This window comes from Antechinus flavipes, chromosome 3 (genome assembly GCF_016432865.1).
Source record: "Antechinus flavipes isolate AdamAnt ecotype Samford, QLD, Australia chromosome 3, AdamAnt_v2, whole genome shotgun sequence".
NCBI classification, from domain to species: domain Eukaryota; kingdom Metazoa; phylum Chordata; class Mammalia; order Dasyuromorphia; family Dasyuridae; genus Antechinus; species Antechinus flavipes.
The window spans coordinates 597,755,266-597,779,933 of NC_067400.1; the positions used below are offsets into that span (position 1 = coordinate 597,755,266).

Genomic DNA, 24,668 nt, shown 5'->3' on the forward strand with positions numbered 1-24,668 from the left:
TTAAATATTTGTAATTTTGCAAAGTTCATTCGGTGTGTGTGTATGAATGTGTATGGGTCTTTATATTTTTATTATAAAATTTTCATTCAAATTAGAAATTGGACATTATTTAGTACTTGATGATATATTGGTTGCCTTTTTGGGGTTAAAAATAGTTTATTCAACATGGAAATCCACAATGCTAAAATGCTAATATGGTATCCCCAAAATATTACAATATTTAGAAGATTTGTAAAGATCAACAAACTTAATTTTAAGATTCTATATATACCTATATATAAAACTCTTGAAGCACCAGTATCCAGGAGTCTTCTGGTGATTATGGGCTTTAGAAATATAGTTCACAATTGACTTGCCAGGTCAGGGTTACAAGGTACAATCTCATTGAATGAAAACAGGGAACCTTAATCCTTCTCTCCCTCTTCTTTCTTTAAATAGGTATTATGTTTTGCAAAAATGATTCAAAGTTATATATATTTTTAATGAAAAATTAACAATTTCAAGTTTACTCTCATATTACTGAACTTTTAAGTTTTATTGGCTGCCTTTCTTTCAAGATTGTTATGGAGAAATCTCTTATATCAATATGTATGTGTGACGGTGGGTAACATTTATATAGTGCTGTATGCTAATAAGTATAGAAGGAAACCTTAAAACTCTTAATTTCTGAAGATAACATCATGATTTTTCAAGCTGTTAACTTACTATTATTTTTCTTGACATCTGTTAAAAGTTTTTAGGAGTAGAACATTTAAAATTTTCTTTCAAATGGCTCTTTATCTTTTAGTATACTGAGAATGGCTGATAAGTTAATTTAGATTGTTTTTTTCCTTCTTTTAAAAAGGTTTTTATGATGGAATGAGTTGTGAAAGTAAGTCAGAATACAGTAGTAACTGCTTTTCTATTTTGTTTTCCTAACAGCTTTTTTTGAAACAGTGGGGTTGTTGGAGTGGTTGGATTTTTCCTGGAATTGAGTGAGAAATTCAGAAGACTGAAGCCCAGGCTCACTGTCTACCTTTCACGGAGGCCCAGCCGTGAGAGGACAGAAGAAGGCACGTGGCGAATCATGACAGCTGATAAAGAGAAGGACAAAGACAAAGAAAAGGACCGGGACCGAGACAGGGACCGGGAAAGAGAAAAGAGGGACAAAACTAGAGAGAGTGAAAACTCCCGCCCTCGTCGAAGCTGCACTTTGGAAGGTGGAGCCAAGAATTATGCAGAAAGTGACCATAGTGAAGATGAGGACAATGACAATAATAGTGCCACAACAGAGGAGTCTGCAAAGAAAAACAAAAAGAAGCCTCCCAAAAAGAAATCACGTTATGAAAGAACAGATACTGGGGAGATAACATCATTTATTACTGAAGATGATGTTGTCTACAGACCAGGAGGTAAGAGACCTAAGTTTTTTCACCCACTTGTTTGTAAGGTGTTAAAATGTTAGGTAAAGATCATGTAACTTAACAAGAGATAAGAATAGTAATGTGTTTACTCCAACAAAACTAAGGAAAACTCAGTTTTGTTTTTAAACCAAATTTTTAATTCAGAAACCTAAACAAATTTAAATTCTCAATTTTCAGGTATTTCACAGAACTTTAGTATTTTTAGATTTGGAAAGGACCTGAGAGTTCATCTTCTCTAACAATATTATTTTATACATGAGGAAAATGGAGCCAAAAAGGTTAAATTATTTTTTCTAGATTATAAAGCTAATAAATGATGAATTGCAAATGAATATTTGAAGCTGAGATCATTTAAGCAACAAATTTCAAAGAGCAAAACTATGATAGCAAGTCATGGAACTTCACCATTCTTTCATGTGGTCTTTTATGTATCTTTTTAATTTTGTACTCTGTGAATATTATAACGTTATCTATGTTTATCTATAGATGTCAAATATTAATATGTCCATATCTATGCCCACAAAAACATAAATAATTTTGATTCTGAAGCCGGGAAGGTATTATTTGAATTTCTGATGTTACTGATTAGTGGAATTCACATAAACTATAGTTCATTATAAAAGAAGCTATCCTGCATTTAGTCCTCATGGAAGTAAAAGGAACATGGAAATATTTTTATCAGTAATGTATCTTTGTAGCATTACCAGGGAATAGCACAGACATTAAATGATTTTGCTAAATTTTTCATAAAGGCCTCATTTGTCAAATATCTAAGGAATTGAGCCAAATTTATAAATATAAAAGCCATTTTTCAGTAGACATATGCTCAATTAAAAAAAACTTTTCAGAGGAAGAAATCAAAGCATTTAATAGTTATATGAAAAGATGATTTAAATCCCTGTTAGAAATGCAAATTAGAACAATTCTGAGATACTATTTCACATCTCTTAGGTATTGGGTAAGATGACAGAAAGGGAGAATGACAAATGCAAAGAATGTTGGAAAATTGGGACACAAATACATTGTTGGTGGAATTGTGAATTCCAATCATTTTGGAGAAAAGTTTAGAACAACTCCTGAAGAATTATAAAACTGTGTATAAAACTAATAATACCTTTACTAAGTCTGTACCCCAAAGAGATTTTAAAAATTGGGAAAGAACCTATTTGTACAAAACAATTTCTGGTGGCAAAACATTGGAAATTGAGAGGATGGTCATTAAGAGAATGACTGAGTAAGTTGTGGTATTTGATTGTAATAAGAATACTATTGTGTTTTAAGAAATAATGAGCAGGGGGCAGTTAGATGGTGCAGTGGATAGAGCATCAGTCCTCAAGTTAGGAGGACTTGAGTTCAAATCTGGTGTCAGACACAACACTGCCTAGTTAACACTGCCTCGCTGTATGACCCTGGGCAAGTCACTTAACCCCAATTGCCTCAGCAAAAAAAGAAAAAATAATAATAATGAGCAGAATTATTTCAGAAAATCGGAGGAAAACTCAAATGAATTCAAGCAGAGTGAAGTGAGCACAACAAACAGAATATCATATACATTAAATGGCAATATTGTAATGACAATTAATGATGAGAGATTTGATTACCCTGATCAGTAGAGTGATGCACCAAAATACCAAAAGGCTTAGTATGAAAAACGCTTTCTCCTAAAAGAGAACTATTGAAATTTTCTCTGAAGATTTAAGCTTTTTTTCCCTCTTTAAACAAAAAGTTTATATTTATCTTATTTTTAAATATAAATTTAATTTTTACAACATGACTAATATGGAAATGTTTTGTGTGAATTCACATATATGATAGATATCACATAACTTGCCCTCTCAGTAGATAGGGGAAAAGACTGGAGGAAGAGAATTTGGAAGAAGTATTTACAAATCATTTTTCCTTTTAAAGGATAGGTTTTAGAATGTAAATACTTTGCTTCATAGCAATATAAAATTAAATTAAATATTAACAAAATCTATTTTTTTTTTCGATCTCTCTTCCCTTTGTACTATCTTCCTCCTTCCCTCTTTCATTTGAAAAAAGAAAAAAACAAAATTCACATGACAAATGTAATCAAGGTTAAAAAAAAAAATCTGTCTTTGGTCTTTTGTGGAAGATATATATAAAAGTTTTTATATTTGTGTGAGTGGAGAGTAACTACTGATAATATAATAGATTCTTATGAAATTGAAGCAGTAATCCGTGTAGGAATTTGATTTGGAAACTACTTATGCTAATGCTTATTGTTAGTTTGCATTTATATAATACTTTAGTGTTAACAGAATGCTTTATTTTGTGCAAGGCAACTAAGAGTTATTGTAATATCATGATCATTTCCTAAATAGAAAACTTGTGCCAGAGAATAAAAAGTTCCTTGTCCATGATCATACAGCTGTTAAATGTGAAGGTTGAGTTGGACAATGATCTCCTGATTGCTTGTTACATATTATTTCCACTAAATAGTCTTACCTTAATGATTTCATATGTACTTGACCTTGAAATTATCAACACTTGAACTATTATGTAATTAGAGTTGTGGGTACAAAGAACAAATGCAAATTTTTTCTTTTCTTGTATTGAATGTCTTAACTCATGTAGCTTTTTCATTTAGTTTAGTTAAAAGCTATTTTAACAACCCTTTTTATAAATGCAAATTTTGTGCTAAGCACAATGTTTGCCAGACATGATGCCAAAAACAAAACAATCCTTCTTCTTAAGGCACTTATATTTTTTGATGACAGTGGTGATAAATGTCATGTATATAGATACATAAATATTGCATATTTACAAAATCATCCAATTTAATAAAGGTTTGAAAGGGGAAGGCTAATAGTGACAAGTGAAGAATCTCAAAGGATGGCCTGTTTGAGATGCCAGTTAAAATGATCTATGAAGAAGAGCTGGGCTTCTAAAAAATGTGTTTGTAAAATTTGCAAGTAAAAGTAATTAAGGCATGCGCTTACTCAGTTCTAGTCAATGGTACCCTGGGAGAAGGCAGAATATGTCACATAGAGAAGTATAAAGAGGTTAGATTTTTTTTTTTTTTAAATTTTCAAAATATATGCAAAGATAGTTTTCAACAATCGCACTTGCAAACACTTCTGTTCCAAATTTTCTCCCTCCCTTTCCTTTCTCCCTCCCCTTGTAATGCGGAAGAAATGGAGCAAGATAAAGATTGGAGAACAATTTATTAGTTTATTAAATGGGAGAGATTTACTGGGACCAAATGGATCCATTGTTTGGTCCCAGGGCTGAATGAGACTATCGTCTCAAAGAATTCAGCTCTGAATGTCGGATAACAAGATTCTTTTATAAGGTTACAAGACCCATGACACAATGGGGGAGGACCTGGATGGGGATGACCTAATGGGGGGAGGAACCTAGGATGAGGATGACGTAATGGAGGGAGGTAATGGAGAGGCTTCTGATATGCTAATGATGTCTAAAATGGATAAGGACCTTTACCCCATTAAACATTAAAAGGGAATAAGTATACCCTAAGGTCTAAGATATAAGACCTTTATCCTATCAAATATTAAGAGGGAATGGTTATAACCTGAGGCAGAGTAACTAAATAGGACAATTGGGGAAACTGAGTCAGGACATTAAAAAGATCTGTGGCACAACCTTCCATATTCTCTCTTCTAACTGTTCAAATCTTTGAATTACCTTCCTCTAGGTCTTGGCACCATAATTTTGACCAACCCTATGTGAAGTAAATAGACCAAATTAAAAATAAAAATAAAGCTAGAACACTGCAAGGACTTATGGCAAGGACAACCCTTGGGGATAACCCCAGATTTAATCAGCAATGCACAAAATTTCCTCATTGAAATCATGTCAGGTCCTCTGCACTTGGGGAGCATATGGACAGTTCACTGTGAGTTAGGTCTGTGGTCATTTATGACTCAGCCTCTGCTTACAGAGTAGCAGGTCTCAAGACAGTTGTGTTGCCTATTCAGAGGGGCAACCTGCTCCAGGCTTGGAGTAGCTCCCCTTGTCCCCGCCCAGAGGAACAGACAGGGCAGCAGAAAGGATCAGATTTCTGAGCAGATTATGCACAGTTAGACCGAGGCAGGCAAACCACAAACTTTTAGAGACCTGACACCAAACTGCAAGGTCCTTTGAAGTATGTTGAAATACTAATTAAGGACCGGGGTCACAAGAGTGGAGAAACTGATCTGCCAGTCCCAAGACACATACCCGATTTCTAGTTTCTAAAAAAAATAATCCCTGAAACCGAGTCTGCTAGGGGAATTCCGTCAGAATAAGGGGTTCCAAGGTTAAAGCATAACCAGCAAATCATAGTGCAGTAAATTTAAGCAAGGAGTAAAAAAATGAAAAGGACTGTTTAAAGGATTTCCAATTAAATCTGAACTAGTAAGATAGGGGGTGGGGCAGAAGTACCTAAGAAAATACACTAGTATTACCAATTTCCTATTTCTTCCTCCCTTTTTTTTTCTCTCTCACAGAAAGGAATTATCAAATAACCATCCCACATATAAATCATATTCATATATATATATATACACACACATATATATAGCAGAGCAAAAATCCTTCAAACATAACAGCAATAGTTATACAAGTTTTACAATTTCCATCCCAGGTCTTAAACACAGTTTAAATACAGTTAAAATTCTAACAATTCAGCCACTTTTCTACTCTCCCATATCAGTCCAAATTACATCAGGAGCAGGGGAAAGGTTTTCTCAAAAACTGCTTCCTGCTGAAGATGGGCGGAGATGCTCAGTCCAGAGAGGGGAATGGTTGTAGTGTGGGGTGCTGACAATCAAAGCTTGGATCTAGATCCCAGACACAAGTCAATATATCTATAATTTGACCAAATCTAGAAACAAAAACAAATCTAACAAAGAAAGGTTAGAGCAGTCTGAGATAGAAAGACTGGTCCACAAGGACTGCTACAAGATGTGGCCTCTCATTAATTATAAACCTTAAAAAAACTTGAATATCCAGACATAATATCTAGTAACTGATAGATGACCAGACTAAATACTTATTTGCTCAACTATTTAGGGTATAATGAATACAAATAACCAGGTATAACATATAACCAGATTGGAAATAGCAAGATATGACAATTGAATTGCATTAGCAATTTCTTATTGACCATTGCTCCAATTACAGAAATCAGTTACAGGAGGAAACATTGCAGTGACATTTTAACTACAAACCCAAGAAATGTTCCCTCCAATTCCAAATTCCATTAACCAAAATTTCGGACGAATCCTAAACAGATATTTACCATAACCTTACAGTTATACAAATCAATTTGCTCCTTTTATCCAATACCAGGGGGCTACAACTTGATAAAAAAAAGTCTCGAACAGTTTAAAGGAAGGACAGAATTCCACATGGTTGCCCTTTCCCCACTCCACTTCCAAAGAGGCAGGAGGGAGGGGAGCTAAACTAACCTGCACTCCAGGCTAACTACATGTTCCATAGAAGTAGCAGAGAGCAATGGCAGGTGAGTTTAATCTTTACCTTTGAAGACAAAAGATCCCTACCCTACCCAACATTTAAAGTAGCAGAAATCAGTGGGGGGATTGATGGGGAAGATTCCATAAAACCCACATATCTGGCAGAGCTGGACATAACTTACGTTATAGGTAGTTTTTCTCTTCCTCTGGCCCCACATGGCTATTATTCCCAGTGGACTTCTCCTAAGCTCCAACTTGGCCAGAGTTGAAGCCTTTAGAAAAGTCAGATCCTTTTTGGTATATACTTTATCGAATTAGAGGCATGTGACCCCTTTTCGGCAACTTAACAGAACTTCACTTTAACAGGGTATTGTTCTTTTAAGATCTTACACTAAATCTAGCCTGCATAGGCAACAGTAAAATTATTTCCCACAATTTTAAAACTGTCCAAAAGAATACTAAGAACAAATCTGGCATGCAAAGGCAATAATAAAATTAGTTCCCAAATTTAGAATCGTCCTAAAATTCCTAATCAAATGTTTTCTCCAGCTGGAATTATACTAAGTACAGTTGCAACATTTAAAATAACCAATTCCCAAATTTCTTGATCATTGTTCGTAAACTTAACAGAGCTCTTACATTAACAAAACAGACAAACAAGTCACACAAAACACAGAACACACATAGATTGTGCAGTCAAAACATTTAACACAGACTAGGGTTTCTCTGGAAAGAATAGTCCTGAGGGAAGTTGTCAGCTCCATTGTTCCCGTCCATGATCCAAATGGAGCCTTTTTTTTTTTTTTTTTTTTTTTTTAAAGCCAGGTGGAATCTTAAAAAAAGACACCCAGATTTACATTCTGGAATGCCCAGGGTTGTGCCAATTGGCACACAGATGTGTCTTAGACACCAAGGTATGGTCCTCTGCATCCAGAAGACCTAACTCCCAGAATTTATGCCTGTCAGCATTTCATAATTCCGGGAATCCAGATGCTAGCTAGCATACAGACAGAACAGAACAGGTCTTATACAGAAAGAACAGGTCTTAAGACTTAACCAGATGGTACCCCAAACGATACCCAGACAGACTCTCTTGTGGCTGAAATGGGGGGTGTTGTGGCTGGAAACTCTTTCCTGGAGTCTCTGGAAAAAACATCTTGGGGGGGAGGGGGTTGGCCTCTCCAGGCTGAGAATTCAGATTTGCAGCCACCCTGAGGCCCAAGGCAGAGACTGGATAGTCTCTTATGTCTAATTCTGCTCGTTTTCTAACATCTCGCTGGGGAGCTTCAAAATGTAATGTCGGAGAAACTGAGCAAGATAGAGATTAGAGAACAATTTATTAATTTGTTTAATGGGAGAGATTTACTGAGACCAAATGGATCCATGGTTTGGTCCCAGGGCTAAATGAGACTATAGTTTCAAAGAATCCAGCAGCGAATGTCAGATACAAGATTTTTTTATAGGGTAACAAGAACAGTGACATAATGGGGGAAGTACCTGGATGGGAATGACCTAATGGGGGGAGGCACCTATGATGACGTAATGGAGGGAGGTCCTGGAGAGGCTCCTGATATTGTAATGATGTCTAAAATGGAGAAAGACCTTTATCCCATAAACCATTAAGAGGGAATAATTATCTCCCAAGGTCTAAGATATAAGACCTAACAAATATTAAGAGGGAATGGTTATAACATGAGGCAGAGTAACTGAATAGGAAAATTAGGGAAACAGGGATCAGGACATTAAAAGAGAACTGTGGCACAACAGATGGCTCTCTTTGTCACAAGATCTTTAGAACTGGCATCATTCATCTTGTTGTTGGAAAGCGTCACTATCATAACAATTTCTTAAAGAAAATTAAAGAAAATTTTTTTTTGGTAAATTGTTTCTCCATTGGCTTTATTTTCTCTGTGTTACTCCCAATTCCACTTAATAGAGAGCTTTCCCATCTATCTATCATAATATTTTTTACAAGAAACAAAGTACAACAAGAAGGGGAAAAATGGAAAAAATTGTTGAATATATTGAAAAAAATCAAACAAATATCTTCAGGGTTCCTTTTCTTCCACTTCTTCATAGGAATTATGGAAGATGTTTTCTTTCGTGTCATGATTTTGTTGTAAATTTTCATTTACTTTTGATTATTTTTCATTGCTTACATTGCTGTCTTAGCTCTAATCAGTTTACTTTGTAGCAGTTCATGTAAATCTTTGCATGCTTTTCTGGATTCATCATATTTATCATTTCTTTAAGCATAATAATACTCCATTGCATTCATATGCCATGATTTATTTATTCATTTCACATTCATTGTATATTGACTTTGTTTCTAGTTCTTTATTGCCACAAAAAAAAAGTTTTTATAAATCTTTTGTTGTACATGGGATTTTTTTTTTTAAATCAATGAGTTCTTTTGTATCGTTCCCTATTGTGGAATCTCTGGGTTAAAGTGTTTTACTACTTTACTACTTTAATTGCATAATTTCAAATTGTGGTCCAGGATGGCTGTGTGGATTCATAGCTCTACCTGCCATACAGAGGAAGGAAAAAGTATTCAATTCTGGGTTATAGTATAGAAGTCACTTGGAGAAATTTCAAAGGTACATTGAGGTGAGAAGCAAAGGAAATGTCTTGAGTTCAGCTTTCTCCTTAAATTGGTCTTAGCCTCCAGTCTAAGAAAAGAAAGATAGGATAAGATTCAGTATGTAAACTATCTATAGGCCACAATTATGGTTTTAAATCTACTCTGCTACCTCTTCTGTTTTATGGAAAAATTTATACCAGGATAAGATTCAGTATGTAAACTATCTATAGGCCAGAATTATGGTTTTAAATCTACTCTGCTACCTCTTCTGTTTTATGGAAAAATTTATACCATTCACATTCACAGTTATGATTACTAGTTCTGTGTTTTCTTTCCTATTTTCTCCCCACATATACTTTTGTTCTCTCTTTCTATCCTGACTCTATTTAGTGGTGTTTTGTTTCTGACCCATTCAATCCTCATTTGCCTTCCATTCTATCACCCATCCTCTCTTCTCTTATCCCTTTGTCTCAGTATTTCTGGCCTCCCTTCCTCTCCAGCCCTTCCTTTTCCCCCTTTCTCCTCCTCTTTCCATATAGGGCATGATAAATTTCTATTCCTAACTGGGTCTGTATGTTATTCCAAAACTGATGAGATTAAGCTTTGGACAATGCTCTTCCCTCCCATCTTTTCCTCTATTGTAATAGATCTTTTATGCCTCTTCAGGTAATCCAATCAATCCTTTTTCCATTCTTTTTCTTTAGTATCATCACTTTAGAGTCAATTTATACCCACACCCATCTGTCTTTGTCTTACCTATCTAACTGCCCTAAAAAGAGATACAGTTCTTAAGAGTTAGAAATATCATTTTCACATTTAGGAATGTAAACAGTTCAACTCTTAAGTGATTTTTTTTTCCTAAACCAATTTTCCTTTCTATGTTTTTCATGAGGCCTATTTTTAATGATACAATTTTCCATTCATTTCTGGTCTTTTCAATAGAAATGGTTGAAAAGTCCCTTACTTCATTGGAGATCTATTAACTCCCCTGAAAGATGAAGCTCACTCTCACTGGGGAGTTGATTCTTGATTGTATCCCCAGCTCCTTTTTCGTCTGTAATAAGGTTTTCTAGGCCCTTCAGATCCTTTATTGTAAAAACTGCCAGAACCTGGCTAATCCTGACTGTTCTTGAATTGTTTTTGTCTTGAATCCTTGGTTTTTGAATTGTTTTTGTCTGGAAGCTTGTAGTATTTTGCTTGCAATTATTGTTCTGGAGTTTTGCAGTAATGTTCCATGGTGCTTTCCTTGTGGGGTCTCTGTTAGAAGGTGATCGATGGATTCTTTCAGTAACTATTTTGCCCTCTTGTTCTAGAATGTCAGGCTAATTTTCCTTGATGATCAATTCAAGAATGCTATCCAGACTTTTTTTTGATTGTGACCTTCATGTAAACCAATAATTTTAAAATTGTTTCTCTTGGATCTATTTTTTAGGTCAGCTATTTTTCCAATGAAATATTTTACAATTTTTCTTCCCTATTTAAAATTTTTTTTTTGTTTGACTGTTTCTTGATGTTTTAGAGGCATTAGCTTCTAATTGCCTGGTTCTAGTTGAACTCATTTCCTTTAGTTAGCTTTTATATTCTTTTCCACTTGATTAATTCTACTTTTTTTTCTTTTTCTTTTTTCCTTTTTTTTTTTTTTTTTTTTTTTTTTTTGCTGAGGTGATGGGAGTTAAGTGATTTGCCCAGAATCACACAGGTAGGCAGTGTTAAGTGTCTAAAATTTGAACTGTGGTCTTCCTGACTTCAGGGCTGGTGCGCTATCCACTGCACCACCTAGCTGTTCCCAATTGATTCTACTTTTTACGGTGTTTTCTAAAGTGAACTTTTTTTCCCCATTTGACCAACTTTTTTTTTGTTTTTTGTTTTTTAAGAATTTGTTTTCTTCAGTCAATTTTTGTCCTTCCTCTTCCAAACTGACTCTTGCATACCTCTTGTTTTTTCCCCAATTTTTCTTTCTCTGTTATTTGTTTTTAAAATCTTTTATGAATGCTTCTAAGAAGTGTTTTTAGACTTGAGACCAAATTGCTATCACCCTCTGAGAGTTCTCATCTGGCCATTTTGACTTCTTCTGTTTGTGTTTTGTTCTTTCTTGTTACCATGGTACCTTTCTATGGTTTTCTCTCTCTCTCTCTCTCTCTCTCTCTCTCTCTCTCTCTCTCTCTCTCTCTCTGTGTGTGTGTGTGTGTGTGTGTGTGTGTGACTTTTAAAGGTCAACTCTGCTCCTGAGGTAAGGACGGGCTGTCCAACCTTCTTTGGATGTTCTGTGCTTTGAGTTTGAGCACAAGGACCCCTTGTATGTGTTTTCTTGTTTACAGCAGGAGCATTAACAGTTCTCTCCTGGCAACAGTCTGGTTTCCTAGGTTGCCTTTTGCATTGGGAATGGAAGCTGCCCACTGATCTGCTCCAGTACTGAGGGTCTCCCTTGCTGATCTGCTGTGACTAAGACTGTCTTACTGGCTTTTCATGGACACTGTTAGGCCTGGGCTGAACCTAGCTCTTTCATTCCAGTGGGACTGACCTTTCTTGACATTCTTTAAATCTATCTTGAGCTGGACAGTGGTTTCCTTTGGTCAAACTCTGTTCAGAGACTTGGTTTCATGTGGTTTTAGAGGGAAACTGGGCAAGCTTGAGCAACTTCCTGGCTTTAGTCTGCCATCTTGGGTCCTAATGAGGTGCAGTATGAAGGCTGCTGAGATTTCATTGAATAATGAAGCTATCCCTACAATGAAATTCCCTGGGGGCGCTGAAGTCAGTAGCTTAGGTAAACTTGGGAACAATAAAATATTAAGGAATTTACTTGGTGTTCTAAGAGTCTTAACACAGTAAATTCCTCTATGCAAGAGAAGTATAACATTTTGATTAATGTGATACTTTGAAACATGTGGAGGGATTGGATTTGACCTATTTTAGTGAATTTCTCATTTTCTAAAGTATAATTGTCCTAGAATGAACTGCTAGCAACCTGGTAGGAACTTTATCACTTTTCTGCATAGCAGAGTAGAGCTTTGTAGTTAGTGTCTTCATCATCAGGCTTGATTGACTTAGTAAATCACTGAAATTTGTCATTTATTCTTTCTATTCCTTCTGTCACACACATTTGTGCAGCCTCCACAAAGTTCTGCTCTCGTGCTTCATCATGGTATTTTCTTGTCGGTGCCAACAAGCCACAAGCCCATGCCAATTCTACCATTGTGGTACTTTTTAAAAGCTATCTTGGCATTTTTGAGGACTACTAAGTACAAAGCTATTCCTTATCCCTAATCTTGCTACTTGATGGATTCTTTATAATTAGCAAATGATGAAACAAAGAAAAAGACAGTGGTCTTCAGTTCTACAGTTCTCCCTTTTTTCATTGAAATGCTAAAGATATTGTAGCAAAAAAAGCAAGAGCTGCTGTTTTTAAATAGTATATAAATAGGTATTTTAAATGTTTATATAATGTGTGTACATACACACATACATGTAGTTGATGTACTTTCTACAAATAAAATTAGAAGTCAAAAAAGAAGTTTCAGATTTACTCACATTTTTCTTAGAGAAGTAAATAAAGGATTTAGCAATCTTAATTTTATTTTGTGTCCCAGATGTATCATGAAGAAACATTTGATCATTTTATGTTGCAATATTTATAATTAATTTTTACACAGAAATTGTAATTTCTGCATGCCAACATCTTTTTCAGAGTATGAAGTAACAAATTTCCATCTAGAATTTGCTAAGATATACCTTGATTCTTGTCAACTTAAAACTCAAAGGTTGATGAAAATGTTGGAAAATATGCCTTAGGTGAAACTACAGATTCACATAAAATGTTCATTCTTATATGCAGACTCATGGATTTAAGTCTGGAGGCAAGGGAACTTTGTAGTCATTCAGTTTAAACATCTTTTGCTTTACAAATTAGCAACTGTGGGCTAGAAAAATTAAGTGACTTAACACAAAGAATGTGGTAGTGCCAGTATTAGGATTTGATATGAAATGCTGCTTTCTTCTGTGTTGTCAGTACTTTGAGCAGAGAATTGCAAGATATAGGTTAAAAGTAACCTTGGATCATATAAGAAAAATGAAAATTTATCTTTTTAAAAATCAGATATAGGTCATTACTGATAAAAGGAAACATTTTTGAATCATTTGTCTTTCAAACCACTAACTTGTTGAATATCAATTGGAACTCAAATTAGAAGAAACATGAGAAAAGCATAAAAGTCACAAAAATCACTTTAATCATGATTAAAATAACTCCAATTTAAAACTATTTAAGTAATCCTGGGCACCAAAAAACTATGAATTCCATTTATTTCCATTCCAACCATTGATACCAGTTTCATACAAACAGCAGACTATGGTGCTAATCTGTTAAATTTGTCTGCAGCGCTTCAGATGGTTAAATCACATAATTGAAAGTATGGTGGAAAACAGAATGAATTGTTTTAGTGTAATTGGAATTTTTTGATTAGCCTAAATTTTTTTCTAATAAAAATTCACATCTTTTAATTACCATTAACAATTATGGTTTCAAGTTACATGCATTAATGGCACCAGAAATTTCAGTTTGAGAAACACTATTTCCCCGAGAACACCTGAGAAGTACTGGCTCATAACATATTATAAACAAAGAATTGTGAATAATGTAAATAACTTATATTTGAAAAACCCAGGATGGAAAAAGATATAGTTATTTGGGGAGCATGGAAGATAATTGGTTCATGGCTAGTGTGTTCCTTTGATGTTCTTGAGATGTCAGGAAAGTTAAATAAGCCCAGAAGCATATTTGGTGCATCCCTTATGTGAGGACACGTACCAAACTTGTGCCAAATAGATATGACTATATTGTACTGTACATTATAGAAGTTAACCTACATTGATCATAAATGCACTATAGTATTTGCATTATGTTTAAGCTATTTTGGTTATTGTTACATTAATGTGAATAATAGACACTATATGATACTTGATAGTTTTGCTTTTAATTTTTTATATCCTAACTTGTTCTTTTCTAGTATAAATATCTAGAATGACAATGTTAATGATAAAAAATTACATTTTTTCATGTAGGCATTGTGTACTAAATTGAAGTCTTCCAAGCTGTTTATCTGCTTTTGTATTATATGACAACTTCTTATTTTAGTGGCTATATTTAATATACTAGACCTTGAGTGTTTACTCTTCTAAAATCCAGTTATCTAAAAAAAAAAGAGTGTTGATACAATTATTTTTTTCGATAGTGTAGATATTTTGTAGAAATACTCAAAGGAATTCCTTAGCCTTTAATATACACAAAATACATTCTCAAAAACAGTTTTTAATTTATCAGTGGTACAGTATTTTTTCTATTTCATTCTTTTTTTGTGGCAGAAAATAGAAATTTTGCCAGTGCGTATACTCAAAACTAAATCCTTAAAAGTTATTCCAAGGAAACAAGGTAAGCAGTAATATGCTGAAGATAAAATATTATTTAAATAAAGAATCTTCAGGTCTTTCAGAAATATTTGATTTATGTAGATTTATAGACCTGTGAAGAAAAGAATTCATTATTTTTGATTTCCACAATTATTCTCTAGTCTTAAATTTTTAGTCTTAGGTATTACATTCACATAACTTTTTTTTTTTTTCCCCTAGAAGCAGGCTATTCACATTGTTTATTTGCATTGGGAGAGTGAAGAGAAAGAGATTGATTTTTTTTTTTTTTTTTTTTTTTTGGTGGGGTAGTTTTCTCCTTACAAACAGTAAATGGAATTTTAAAGGACCTTTTCTCTGAAAGAGGATAGAAAAAAGGAGGGACACTTTGAAGGTTCCCAATCCTTTTGCCTCCCCCACAGTCTCTCTCTTTAGGCCACAGTTGGGGAGAGGAAAGGCATTGCTACACGTTAACTTTTAAAGATAAAAACTTCGCATACTGCTCAGGTTAGAATATTACTTAAAGGCATGCAATGTGCCATTTTTTGTTCACATTGAAATGACATAGACCTATTGAAAGGTTAAAAAACCCTCTAAATTTCTTAGCTTCCAATTGAATATTCCCTCTGTCTGTTCCAACCCCTCTTTGTCTGCCAACAATTTACCTTGCTTTTGATGAGATGACTTTGTCATAGCAACAAATTGATTTATTGTACAGCAAATGTGCAGCCAGATTTGCTTATAGGTTTCTTCAGTACAGGATATTGATTTCTAGTGTTAGCATGGTCAGGCTAGTAAATTAATTTCTTTCTCTTATATACTGTTAGCTGTTGGGAATTTTTCATTCTTTGCCTGAGTCAGCATGTAGAAATAGATCAAAAAATGAGAAAAATAAGATGAAGGTAAGTGGCATCCCATTTTAGCATTTATTGAAAGCCAATTAACAATATTTGTTCTTGTTTTGAAATTATAAACAACTTCCTAAACAAGTATGTAGTGAGGGATTTTTCCTAGGATTTAAATTTTTTTGTTTTAGAAAAAATATGTTTTGAATTTAAATAGCAAATAGAGGTTTTCCCCTAATACAGGAGAATGCAGAGCATTTTATATAAAATTACAAATCTTCCTTTACATGCTGCTTCCTTCAAAACATACAAAATGAACAAATAAATAAATAAATAAATAAATAAACAAACAAGTAAGTAAATTTATCCTAAATGTTACATTTCAAAACTGCTTGTTTGTTACCATTTCCTTCTGTTCCTAATCGTTGTCTTCCCCGACCCTTTTTTTTTTTTTTTCGTGACATCTCTATTGCTACTCCCCCATGACTCTCATTCCTTCTCCCCCACCCTCATGCCAGTTAACTGAAAGAAGGGAAAATAAATTTTGTTTACAGCAAATGAGCATAATCAAGTAAAATGCATTCATACAATTGTCATATATTGCAAAATGTATCTACATCTTTTATACATCTTCTGTCAAGATATAGGTAATAAATTTCATCACTATCCTTCAGAGGCATGGTGGTTCTTTTATCTGATCAGAGTTCTTAGATGTTTAAAAAAATTATTGTTATTATTTTTATAGTGTTATTGCCATGAATAAATTTCTATCCAGGCTCTACTCACTTGCCTCTGCAGTAATTCATAATGCTCACAATTTTCTGAAATTTTCTCTTTTCTTATTGATTGTCATATATTATTACATTCATTTAGCACAATTTGTTTAGCCATTCCCCAGTTGTCTAAGAGGTAATCTAAAGTACCTTATTAAATTCCAATTATTTTTTTTCTCCTGTCTTCCTTCAATTCTACCTTTCTGTGTGTCCCCAGTGGTTATCACAGTGTCTAGCTTATTGTAGACACATATTAAATATTGATTGACTGCCAGATTGACTGATCAGGAAGCATTACAAGGCAAGTATTTATTTCCTGGTATTATCCTCTGGAATGGTTCCCTTTGCTTTGCTCACCTAATGTTTCACTGTAGAATTTGATATATTTCTATCTCACACTCTTTATATGTGTTTTTGATGTTCCTTTGTCATTTTTCTTTCTCTATGTTTGTATATTCTTCTCACACTGCAGTAAAGTTTCAGCTACTTTTCCTTCAGCCTTTACTAATGTTCCTGACATTACCCTTTTTTCTTTTTACCTTCTCAAAGCTCTTAGAGCTAATCTATCTTTGAGACTTTTTTCCTACTTAACTTCCTTCATACCCTTTAAAAGATTTGGGTTTTGAAGGGATACATTCTTTACTTCTTTAGATTTTAGCACTTTATCGTTTTGCATCTCTTTTCAGTCACTAAAATAAAGTTATCCTTCTGGGTGCCTCTAGGCTCTTCTGTTTTTATTTGTACTGTATTTTTCCTCAAAACGGTGTTTTCTTCCTTTGTCAGAAATGTTTGCATATTTTCTTGCTATAGTTTTACACATAGTTTTGTATGATAGGTTAGCCTTGCTTTGCATATTTTTTGCCTTTTGTAATACTGATTTTTCAGGATCAACTTTCACATATAATAAGAGCTGCCTAATCTGGAGTGACTCTGTATAGTTCCTTGATACTTGAACTGGGTTTTTTGTTTTTTTTTTCATTGTTTGCAGTATTTATTTCTTTGATGTGTAGGGACTGGATCTTGGCCTTATTGTATTGTGAGTTAAAATGAGGAACGATGTATAGGGTATTCTTGGCAAATGATCATGGATTTGTGGGGGAGGAAGAGGGATGAGGAGGTAAAATGGGGTTGGGTTGAAGTTTTAGTCAAAGTTTGCTAATACATTGAGATATAATAGGTGTTACAAAGGTAGGCCTGAGCAAAAATGATAATGATTTGAATTACTTTATAAGTGGAATTGATTAGAGTAGTGAAATGGCAAAAAAGGACAAGTTGTCTATTTCTCCTTCAAACCATTTGAATCAAATCTCAATCTAAATATTTTCAAATAATTTTAGACCAAAATAAAACTAAAGGAAGAGTATATTTCCTTTTGCTCATTTCTTATTAAACAAAATTTCCTGCATACTTTTCCTTTTTATATTTGACTATTTTGTTACTGCTTTTCATTTTATACCTTCCCTTTGTTTCCACATATATTCTTTCCTCTTTCCACTCACCAGTGAGTTACCCCTTTCACCTACACATTTTAATCTGCCCTATTATTGAGACTCATAGATTGGTGAGAAATTTTATGTTTTGGATTATAGGCTTTTTTGAAAGTGTTTCCTTTACTACTTTATCTGGATATTTCAGAGACAAACTTTAGGAAACTAGAAAAACCTAGCTTTGAATTGAAGACCTTGAAATTCCGGAGCCCTTTTAAGATTCTGTCTCTGTCTCTGTGTCTCTCTGTCTGTCTGTCTGTCTCTCTCTTTCTCTCTGTCTATCTACACACACACATTCCCCTGTAAATAGGAAAATTGATAACAACTGTGCTCAAATTTTTCAGGTAGTCAGTTAATCTTTTTTTGGATCTCTCTGATCTTTTAGTTTCTCTTTTTTCTTTCCCTCTCCCTCTTCTCCCCATTGAAATGAAAGCCCCTACATATTTCTGCTGGTGTAGATTTTGAAGGCTTCTTCCTTTTAAAGACCAAAGAGAAATATGTTATTGAGTCATCTTTTTGTTGGGAATTAAAAAAAAGTAATTTTTCAAGAGGAAAAATGCATACAGCCTAAATAGTAGGACTTTCATAGGATATAAACTGAATTACAAGAATTACCAGCCCAACCTAAAATAATGGGGGGGACTTTAAATGGATACCAGGATAAGTGGTCAAGAACAAAAACTAAAAATTTTATGTACCCAATTACAAATCTCTCTGACATTAGGAAGGTAAATCTTTTACTTGCCATTTAAAATGATCTGCAGCAATTGAAAGAATTCATAGTAATCCAGTATAATCTTATTCTTACTGGCTAGGTAATGACATATTCTTTCCAGTAGTAGTTGGTGACAAAATTATTACATATTTCATGGGAAGAAAAGGCTTTCCTTTGAGATTTTTTTGGATGGACTGATGATTTGTTAGAACAATTTTATTTTGGAATGGAATTGCATATATAGGGAGAATCTTAGACTGAAGATATCTTAGAAGTTCTCTGTTCTTACTTCATTGTTATCCAATTGAGGGATTTGAGGAACAGTCAGGTCAAAAACTCAGATTCTCAAGTTTACCAGCTCCTGACCCTTGATTCAGTTTCCCTCCCTCCCTCCTTCCCTCTCTCTTTCCCTTCCTCCTTTCCTCCTCCCGCCATCCTCCTTTCTCTCTCTTCCCTCCCTCCTTTCTCCCTCTTCCCTCCATTCCTTCCCTCCCTCCCTTCCTTCTTCCCTCGTTTCCTTCCTTTTCTCACTAATATATGCAAAGATAATTTTCAACATTTATCTTTGCAAAACCTTGCGTTCAAAATTTGTATTCCTCTCTTAAAGACAACAAGCAATCTGATATAGGTTAAACATGTGCAGTTTTTCTAAACATATTTCCATATTCATCATACTATATAAGAAAAATCACACCAAAAGGAAGTAAACCAGGAGAAAGAAAAAATTCAAGCAAATAAACAACTTTAACAAAAGGCAAAAACACTATGCTTTGATCCACATTCTTATCGTGGTATACTGTGTTAGATGTTTCAATGTATTTTTCACTAGACTGTGTTAAGTGATTACTTAATTATTGGAAGCATTCTTGTGAAGGATAGTTAGAGCTCTAATTTTTTAGGAAGAACATTAATTATCAATATTTTTGCTTAGAGAGCTGAACAGGATGATGAGGACACTAGAAAAGCCTTGCCATTGAAAAGAACTGGTGATATTTTAGCCTGAAAACTAGGAATCTGGTATGGGTAGATGTGATGGTCATTTTGACAGCTGACTAAGGATTTGAATTATTCCCAGCATCAAAGGCTCATAGCATCTCAGACTCATAATTTTGGTTTGCAAAAGGACTTCAGTATTAATCTGTTTCAGTCTTCTTATTTTGTAGATTGACTAAGACTAGATAAACCAGACCTTTGTAGGATCTGAACTTAGGTTTTCTGATTCCAAAAACAACATTCCTCTTTTAAAAATTTTTTATTTTTTAAAAATTACCACAGTGTGCTGCATTCTTATCCTAGTGGGACAGCAATAGCAACAGTAGACTGAAGTTTCAATGATTTTCTTTCATAGAAGGAACTATTTTTTAAAAATCAAGATTGTCTATGAGTTTGGTGGGCTATTTTGAGAATGAGTTTCCTGTCAGTTGTGAACTTTACATGGAACTGTCATAGCTCCTTTGCCTTTACTTTTTATCATGGTGCTTAGATAACATTCAGTCTCTCATTTCCTTTGCCTACTCATAAATGGGCATAGTTTGCTACAGTAGTTTCCCCTTGTGATATTTACAATTCAAGTAAAGGTACTTTGACTATGAGTTTTCTGAGCTTGATTTCTGTTTGAGTAATAATTTTTTTCCTGGTTGGCATTTATACTTGTGTTGAATAATAAAGAAAATGAATTCGATTAACAAATGAGTAAAAAAAAAAGTCATACTAAAAATAAGTTTTCAAATTGTTTTTAAACCATAGCTGCTTATACATGTAAACTAAGGTGCTGAATTAGTACAGTAGCATGTAGAGATACAATAGAGGGTGCTGGGTCAGCATTTGTTAACTTTCTGAGTCTGCTACTAAAATCAGTTTAGTGGACTGTGACGAATAGAATTCCAGTCACAGTGGAACAAGATTTATATTTACCTAGAGTCTAATTGGACTGAGATTTCCAGCAGTTATGTTAAAATCTGCTGCCCTTTTGCTTATTGAGCAAGCATTTGAACTCCTAAGCTCCTGAGGTTTAGCTTTTGCTGGCTCAATTAATTGTTAAATGTTCCATTTATGATAATTATACATTGATGCCTTTGCATTGTAGCAACTGAAGAAATTGCTGAAAGAGTTGTTTAATCTGTTATACTCTAACAGTTTTGCAAAAACCTCTTCTTTTTAAGGAGAACAATTTTGATCTGAAGTGGCATTGTGGTATTTGAGTTGGATGACTTGAGTTAAATTGAAATGCAGGAATTTGGCTCTTGCCTTGACAGAGATTGGCTTGAAGTTGACATTGACCCATGTGTTTGTCATCCTTCCAAATACTGCCCTCTATTTATTCTGACAACTTTACCAGTAGAGAAAATTAGACTTGCCAGAATTAAAAATATTTTCTAGGGAATTTAAGATGAAGCAGTGTTTTGTGCCTGGAAGATTGCTTTTCCATGTGTATACAAAATAATTTCTTTAACTTAAATTCAAATGTTCTTAAAAATGTAAATAAGTTCCCTTCAAATTTTGACATAAGAAAAGTCTAAATAACTTTAGTATTTATAATTAGAAAAACATACTTGCCTTCTGTTCACAATAAGTATATACCTTTGTCTACTACGTATAAAATGAAGCATTATAAACATTTATACATAATGGAAAAACCTAAATATGAATATATATGATAAAATAATACACAAATGTGTTGTATATAAAATTAAAACGAAAATATACACATCTTGAAATGTATATACAATTATTTGTGTTCTGTTTTCTCAAGAAGAATATAAGGATTGTATTTTGGCTTTTATCTACATAACTGATACTTACCATAGTGTCTAGCAATTAATAAGCACTTAATAATTACTTGTTGACTGACTTCTTTCTCCTCTTAACTCATTTGCCTTTCTCTATTCTACTTTGTTAGATTTGTTTTATTATGAATTTTTCAATAGCAATTTTAGTTAGCAGGAAAATGCAATAAAAGTTGGTTCATTTCAGGTAATGCTTTAAGCCCTTGAATCTTAATGAATTTTCTGTCTAGGTACTTTATGTTGTTGTTTTTTATTACTATCTGGTACTTTGAAAATAACTTTGCATTTTTATCACATTAGAAAGATGTTTAAAATTTTTTTATAATGTAATATCCAGTGAGATGTAGAAAATTTAGCATGTAATTTTATATATTAAAGTAATTGAATATTTTAAAATTTTGATTACCAGTTGAGTTGATTTTGCTATATATTGGCATTATGTTTTCAGGTTCAAAGTAGGCATTTTGATATTTATAGTTCTGTATCATTGTTTTCTCAGGTAGTGTTATTTCTATAATGCACAATGTAGCTGAGAGGCATTGCATTGCATTTAAAAGACAATGATTTACTTCTATATCTCTCTCTGGTAACTTTGCATATTGGGCAACTTAATATTTGATAGATGGAATATTAATGTCTCACTTAAAATTGATCAATATAGGTTGGTATGGGGAAGGGGGATATTTAGCTTCTTAGATTTTTTTTTTATCCTTTTTAAGTTGTTGTTGGTGGTTGAATTGCGGGGGTCACGGAGTTGAGGGTGTGGAGAGTAGAACCAAATTTTATTATTTAACTTTACTTTTTAAAAAATGATGATTTTTCATTAATGCTTTATTTTTAATGCCTTGTAAATGTTAAAAAAATTTTTGTCTAAGCAATAGTGCTATGCTTTTAATTAGTTAATTGCTGGTTTAATGAATAAATACTAATAAAGTGTTCATTTCAGTTTGTAGTATGGGTTTTATTGGTTTATTTGGTATGGATTTAATTTGGTTAAGATCTGTATATAGGATACAAACAGCATACAAGGGCTTTAACCTGATTTGTGTGTGTGTGTGTGTGTGTGTGTGTGTGTGTGTGTATACACACATTTTAAAAACAGTTGAATTGAAAAGATGCCATTATTATATGTACATATAGTGCGTCAGTGCAATGGGCTTTATAAATCACATGAGAGGATTGTTTTGTAGCAGTTTTTAGTAATTATAGTTATAGGAGCTATAACTGATTTCATTGGTAAAGAGAACTCTTGGGTCAAGAAGTTCCTTCTACAAATGCACCTTTTCTGCAGTTAAGAGAGAAAGAGATTTGGCTAGAACATTGAGTTACCATGACTTATCAGAGTTACTCAGGCTTTTAAATATCAAGAAAGGAACTTTAACCCAGATTTCCATGCTAATCTCTAATGAGTTTCCATGTGTCCATGTTTGCTTTGTTATATTTTTGAAAGGCCTGTGATTGTCCTGATGTGAATATCCGAGAATCAATACAATTTGAGTGTTGGAATAGAACTCAGAAGCTAATCTCTTTTTTATCCTTCCCAGTAAAGAGTCCCTAATATTATTAGAAGTCCTTGTCTAGCCTGTATTTGAAGGTGACCTCCAAATAGGTGAATCCTATTGGAAGCAGCTTATTTTGCTTTAGTACTATGCTAAAAGTTTTTTTTTCTTGTCTTCTTCCTCTAAGAAAAACCTCAGACTTTTTCGTGTCTTTTGCATTTCATGAAACTATAAACTATAAAATATTTTTCATCACTAGTCTTTTGTTGTGTTGAATTTCTTCATATAGAGAAGTTATCAAATTTTTTCATTTGTTGATAGTCAAGGGAAGAGGTGGCTACTGATAATCTCTAAGATGTGTTTCAATCCATGTTTGTAATCTTTATTTAAGGTTTCATTGCCTTCTGTTCCCCTGGCCAGAGAATACTTTTACAGTCATATCTATCTATCTCTGTCTAAAAATTCTTTAATAGGACCTGTCTTAATTCTTTAATAAGAATATTAGTGACACATTTTTGTAGAACTCAAGGACACAGTCTTTACTCTATATTGGCTTTATATAGCTTAGATTTTTAGTATGCTGTCCAGATTTGCCTGTAGTTTTCTTTCCCAGAAACCAAGACCCTTTTAATTTCATGGCTATGGTTGCCATTTACAGTGATTTCTGAACCCAAGAACGTAACGTCTGACATTGCTTCCATGTCTTCTCCTTCTGTTTGCCAAAAAATGATGGAGAAAGTTGTCAAGATTTTAGTTTTTTCGTGTTAAACTGCAAGCTAGCTTTTATACTCTCCCCTTTCACCCTTGTCAAAAAGCTTATCTGAGGTTGTTGATATTTCTCCAGCTACCTTCATTCTGCTTTTGAATATATCTAGTCTAGCATTTTGTATGAAATAAGTTCAATAAATAAGGTGACAACATAAAGCACTATTCTACTCCTTTTCCAATCTTAAAACTGTTCTTGGTTTGCTGATTCTTAGACTTCATACTTCTCTGCAGACAGATAAGATGGTGTAATATTCCCATCTCTTCTGAGGACATGCCATTTTTTCTTTTTAAATTTTTAATAGCTTTTTATTTACAAGTTATATGCATGGGTAATTTTGCAGCATTGACAATTGCCACTTTTTCTTTTTATCCATACAATGAAAGACTTTAGTGTAGTCAAGAAAGTAGAAGTAGACGTTTCTATGGAAAATCCTTGCTTTCTCTCTTGTTCAGTGAATGCTGACAATTTGGTCTCTACTTCCTCTGCCTTTGAAAACCAGATCGTTCTTCTGATGATTCTAAATTCAAATATTGTTGAAGCTAGTTTGCTGATCTTAAGTATAACCTTGCTCGCATGTGAAATAAGAGCAATTCTTTCATAATTTCAAAATTTTTTTGAATTGCCGGTTTTTAGAATTGGAACATAAATTCGTTTTTTCCAATCCAATAGCCACTATTGAGTTTTCCAAATTTTCTAGCATGTTGAGTGCAGCACTTCAAAAGAATCATCTTTCAGGGTTTTAAGCAGGTCAGCCAGAATTCTACCTTCACTTGCTTTATTGTTAACAATGCTTCATAAGGCCCTTGACTTCATTTTTTTCCAGGATGTCTATTTATTTGTGATGTTAAGATCTATCTGTAACTATATAGTTCTTTTATATATTCTTGACATCTCTTCTTAATTTTTTCTGCTTCTGTTTAATTCCTACCATTTTTTGTCATGCTCATTTTTGCATGAAATTTTCGC

The 24,668-nt window shown here is 33.6% G+C and overlaps 1 protein-coding gene across 3 annotated transcripts in view; it reads left to right on the forward strand.

The window, feature by feature from the left end:
• Nucleotides 1-24,668, forward strand: part of RERE (arginine-glutamic acid dipeptide repeats) — a 577,800-nt gene that overhangs the window by 214,981 nt on the left and 338,151 nt on the right. For all 3 annotated transcript variants that reach the window (XM_051988633.1, XM_051988634.1, XM_051988635.1), the window contains exon 2: nt 922-1,391. In XM_051988633.1, the coding sequence (XP_051844593.1) occupies nt 1,067-1,391 (325 nt within the window). In that variant the 5' untranslated portion in view covers nt 922-1,066. The remainder of the gene's footprint in view (nt 1-921; nt 1,392-24,668) is intronic.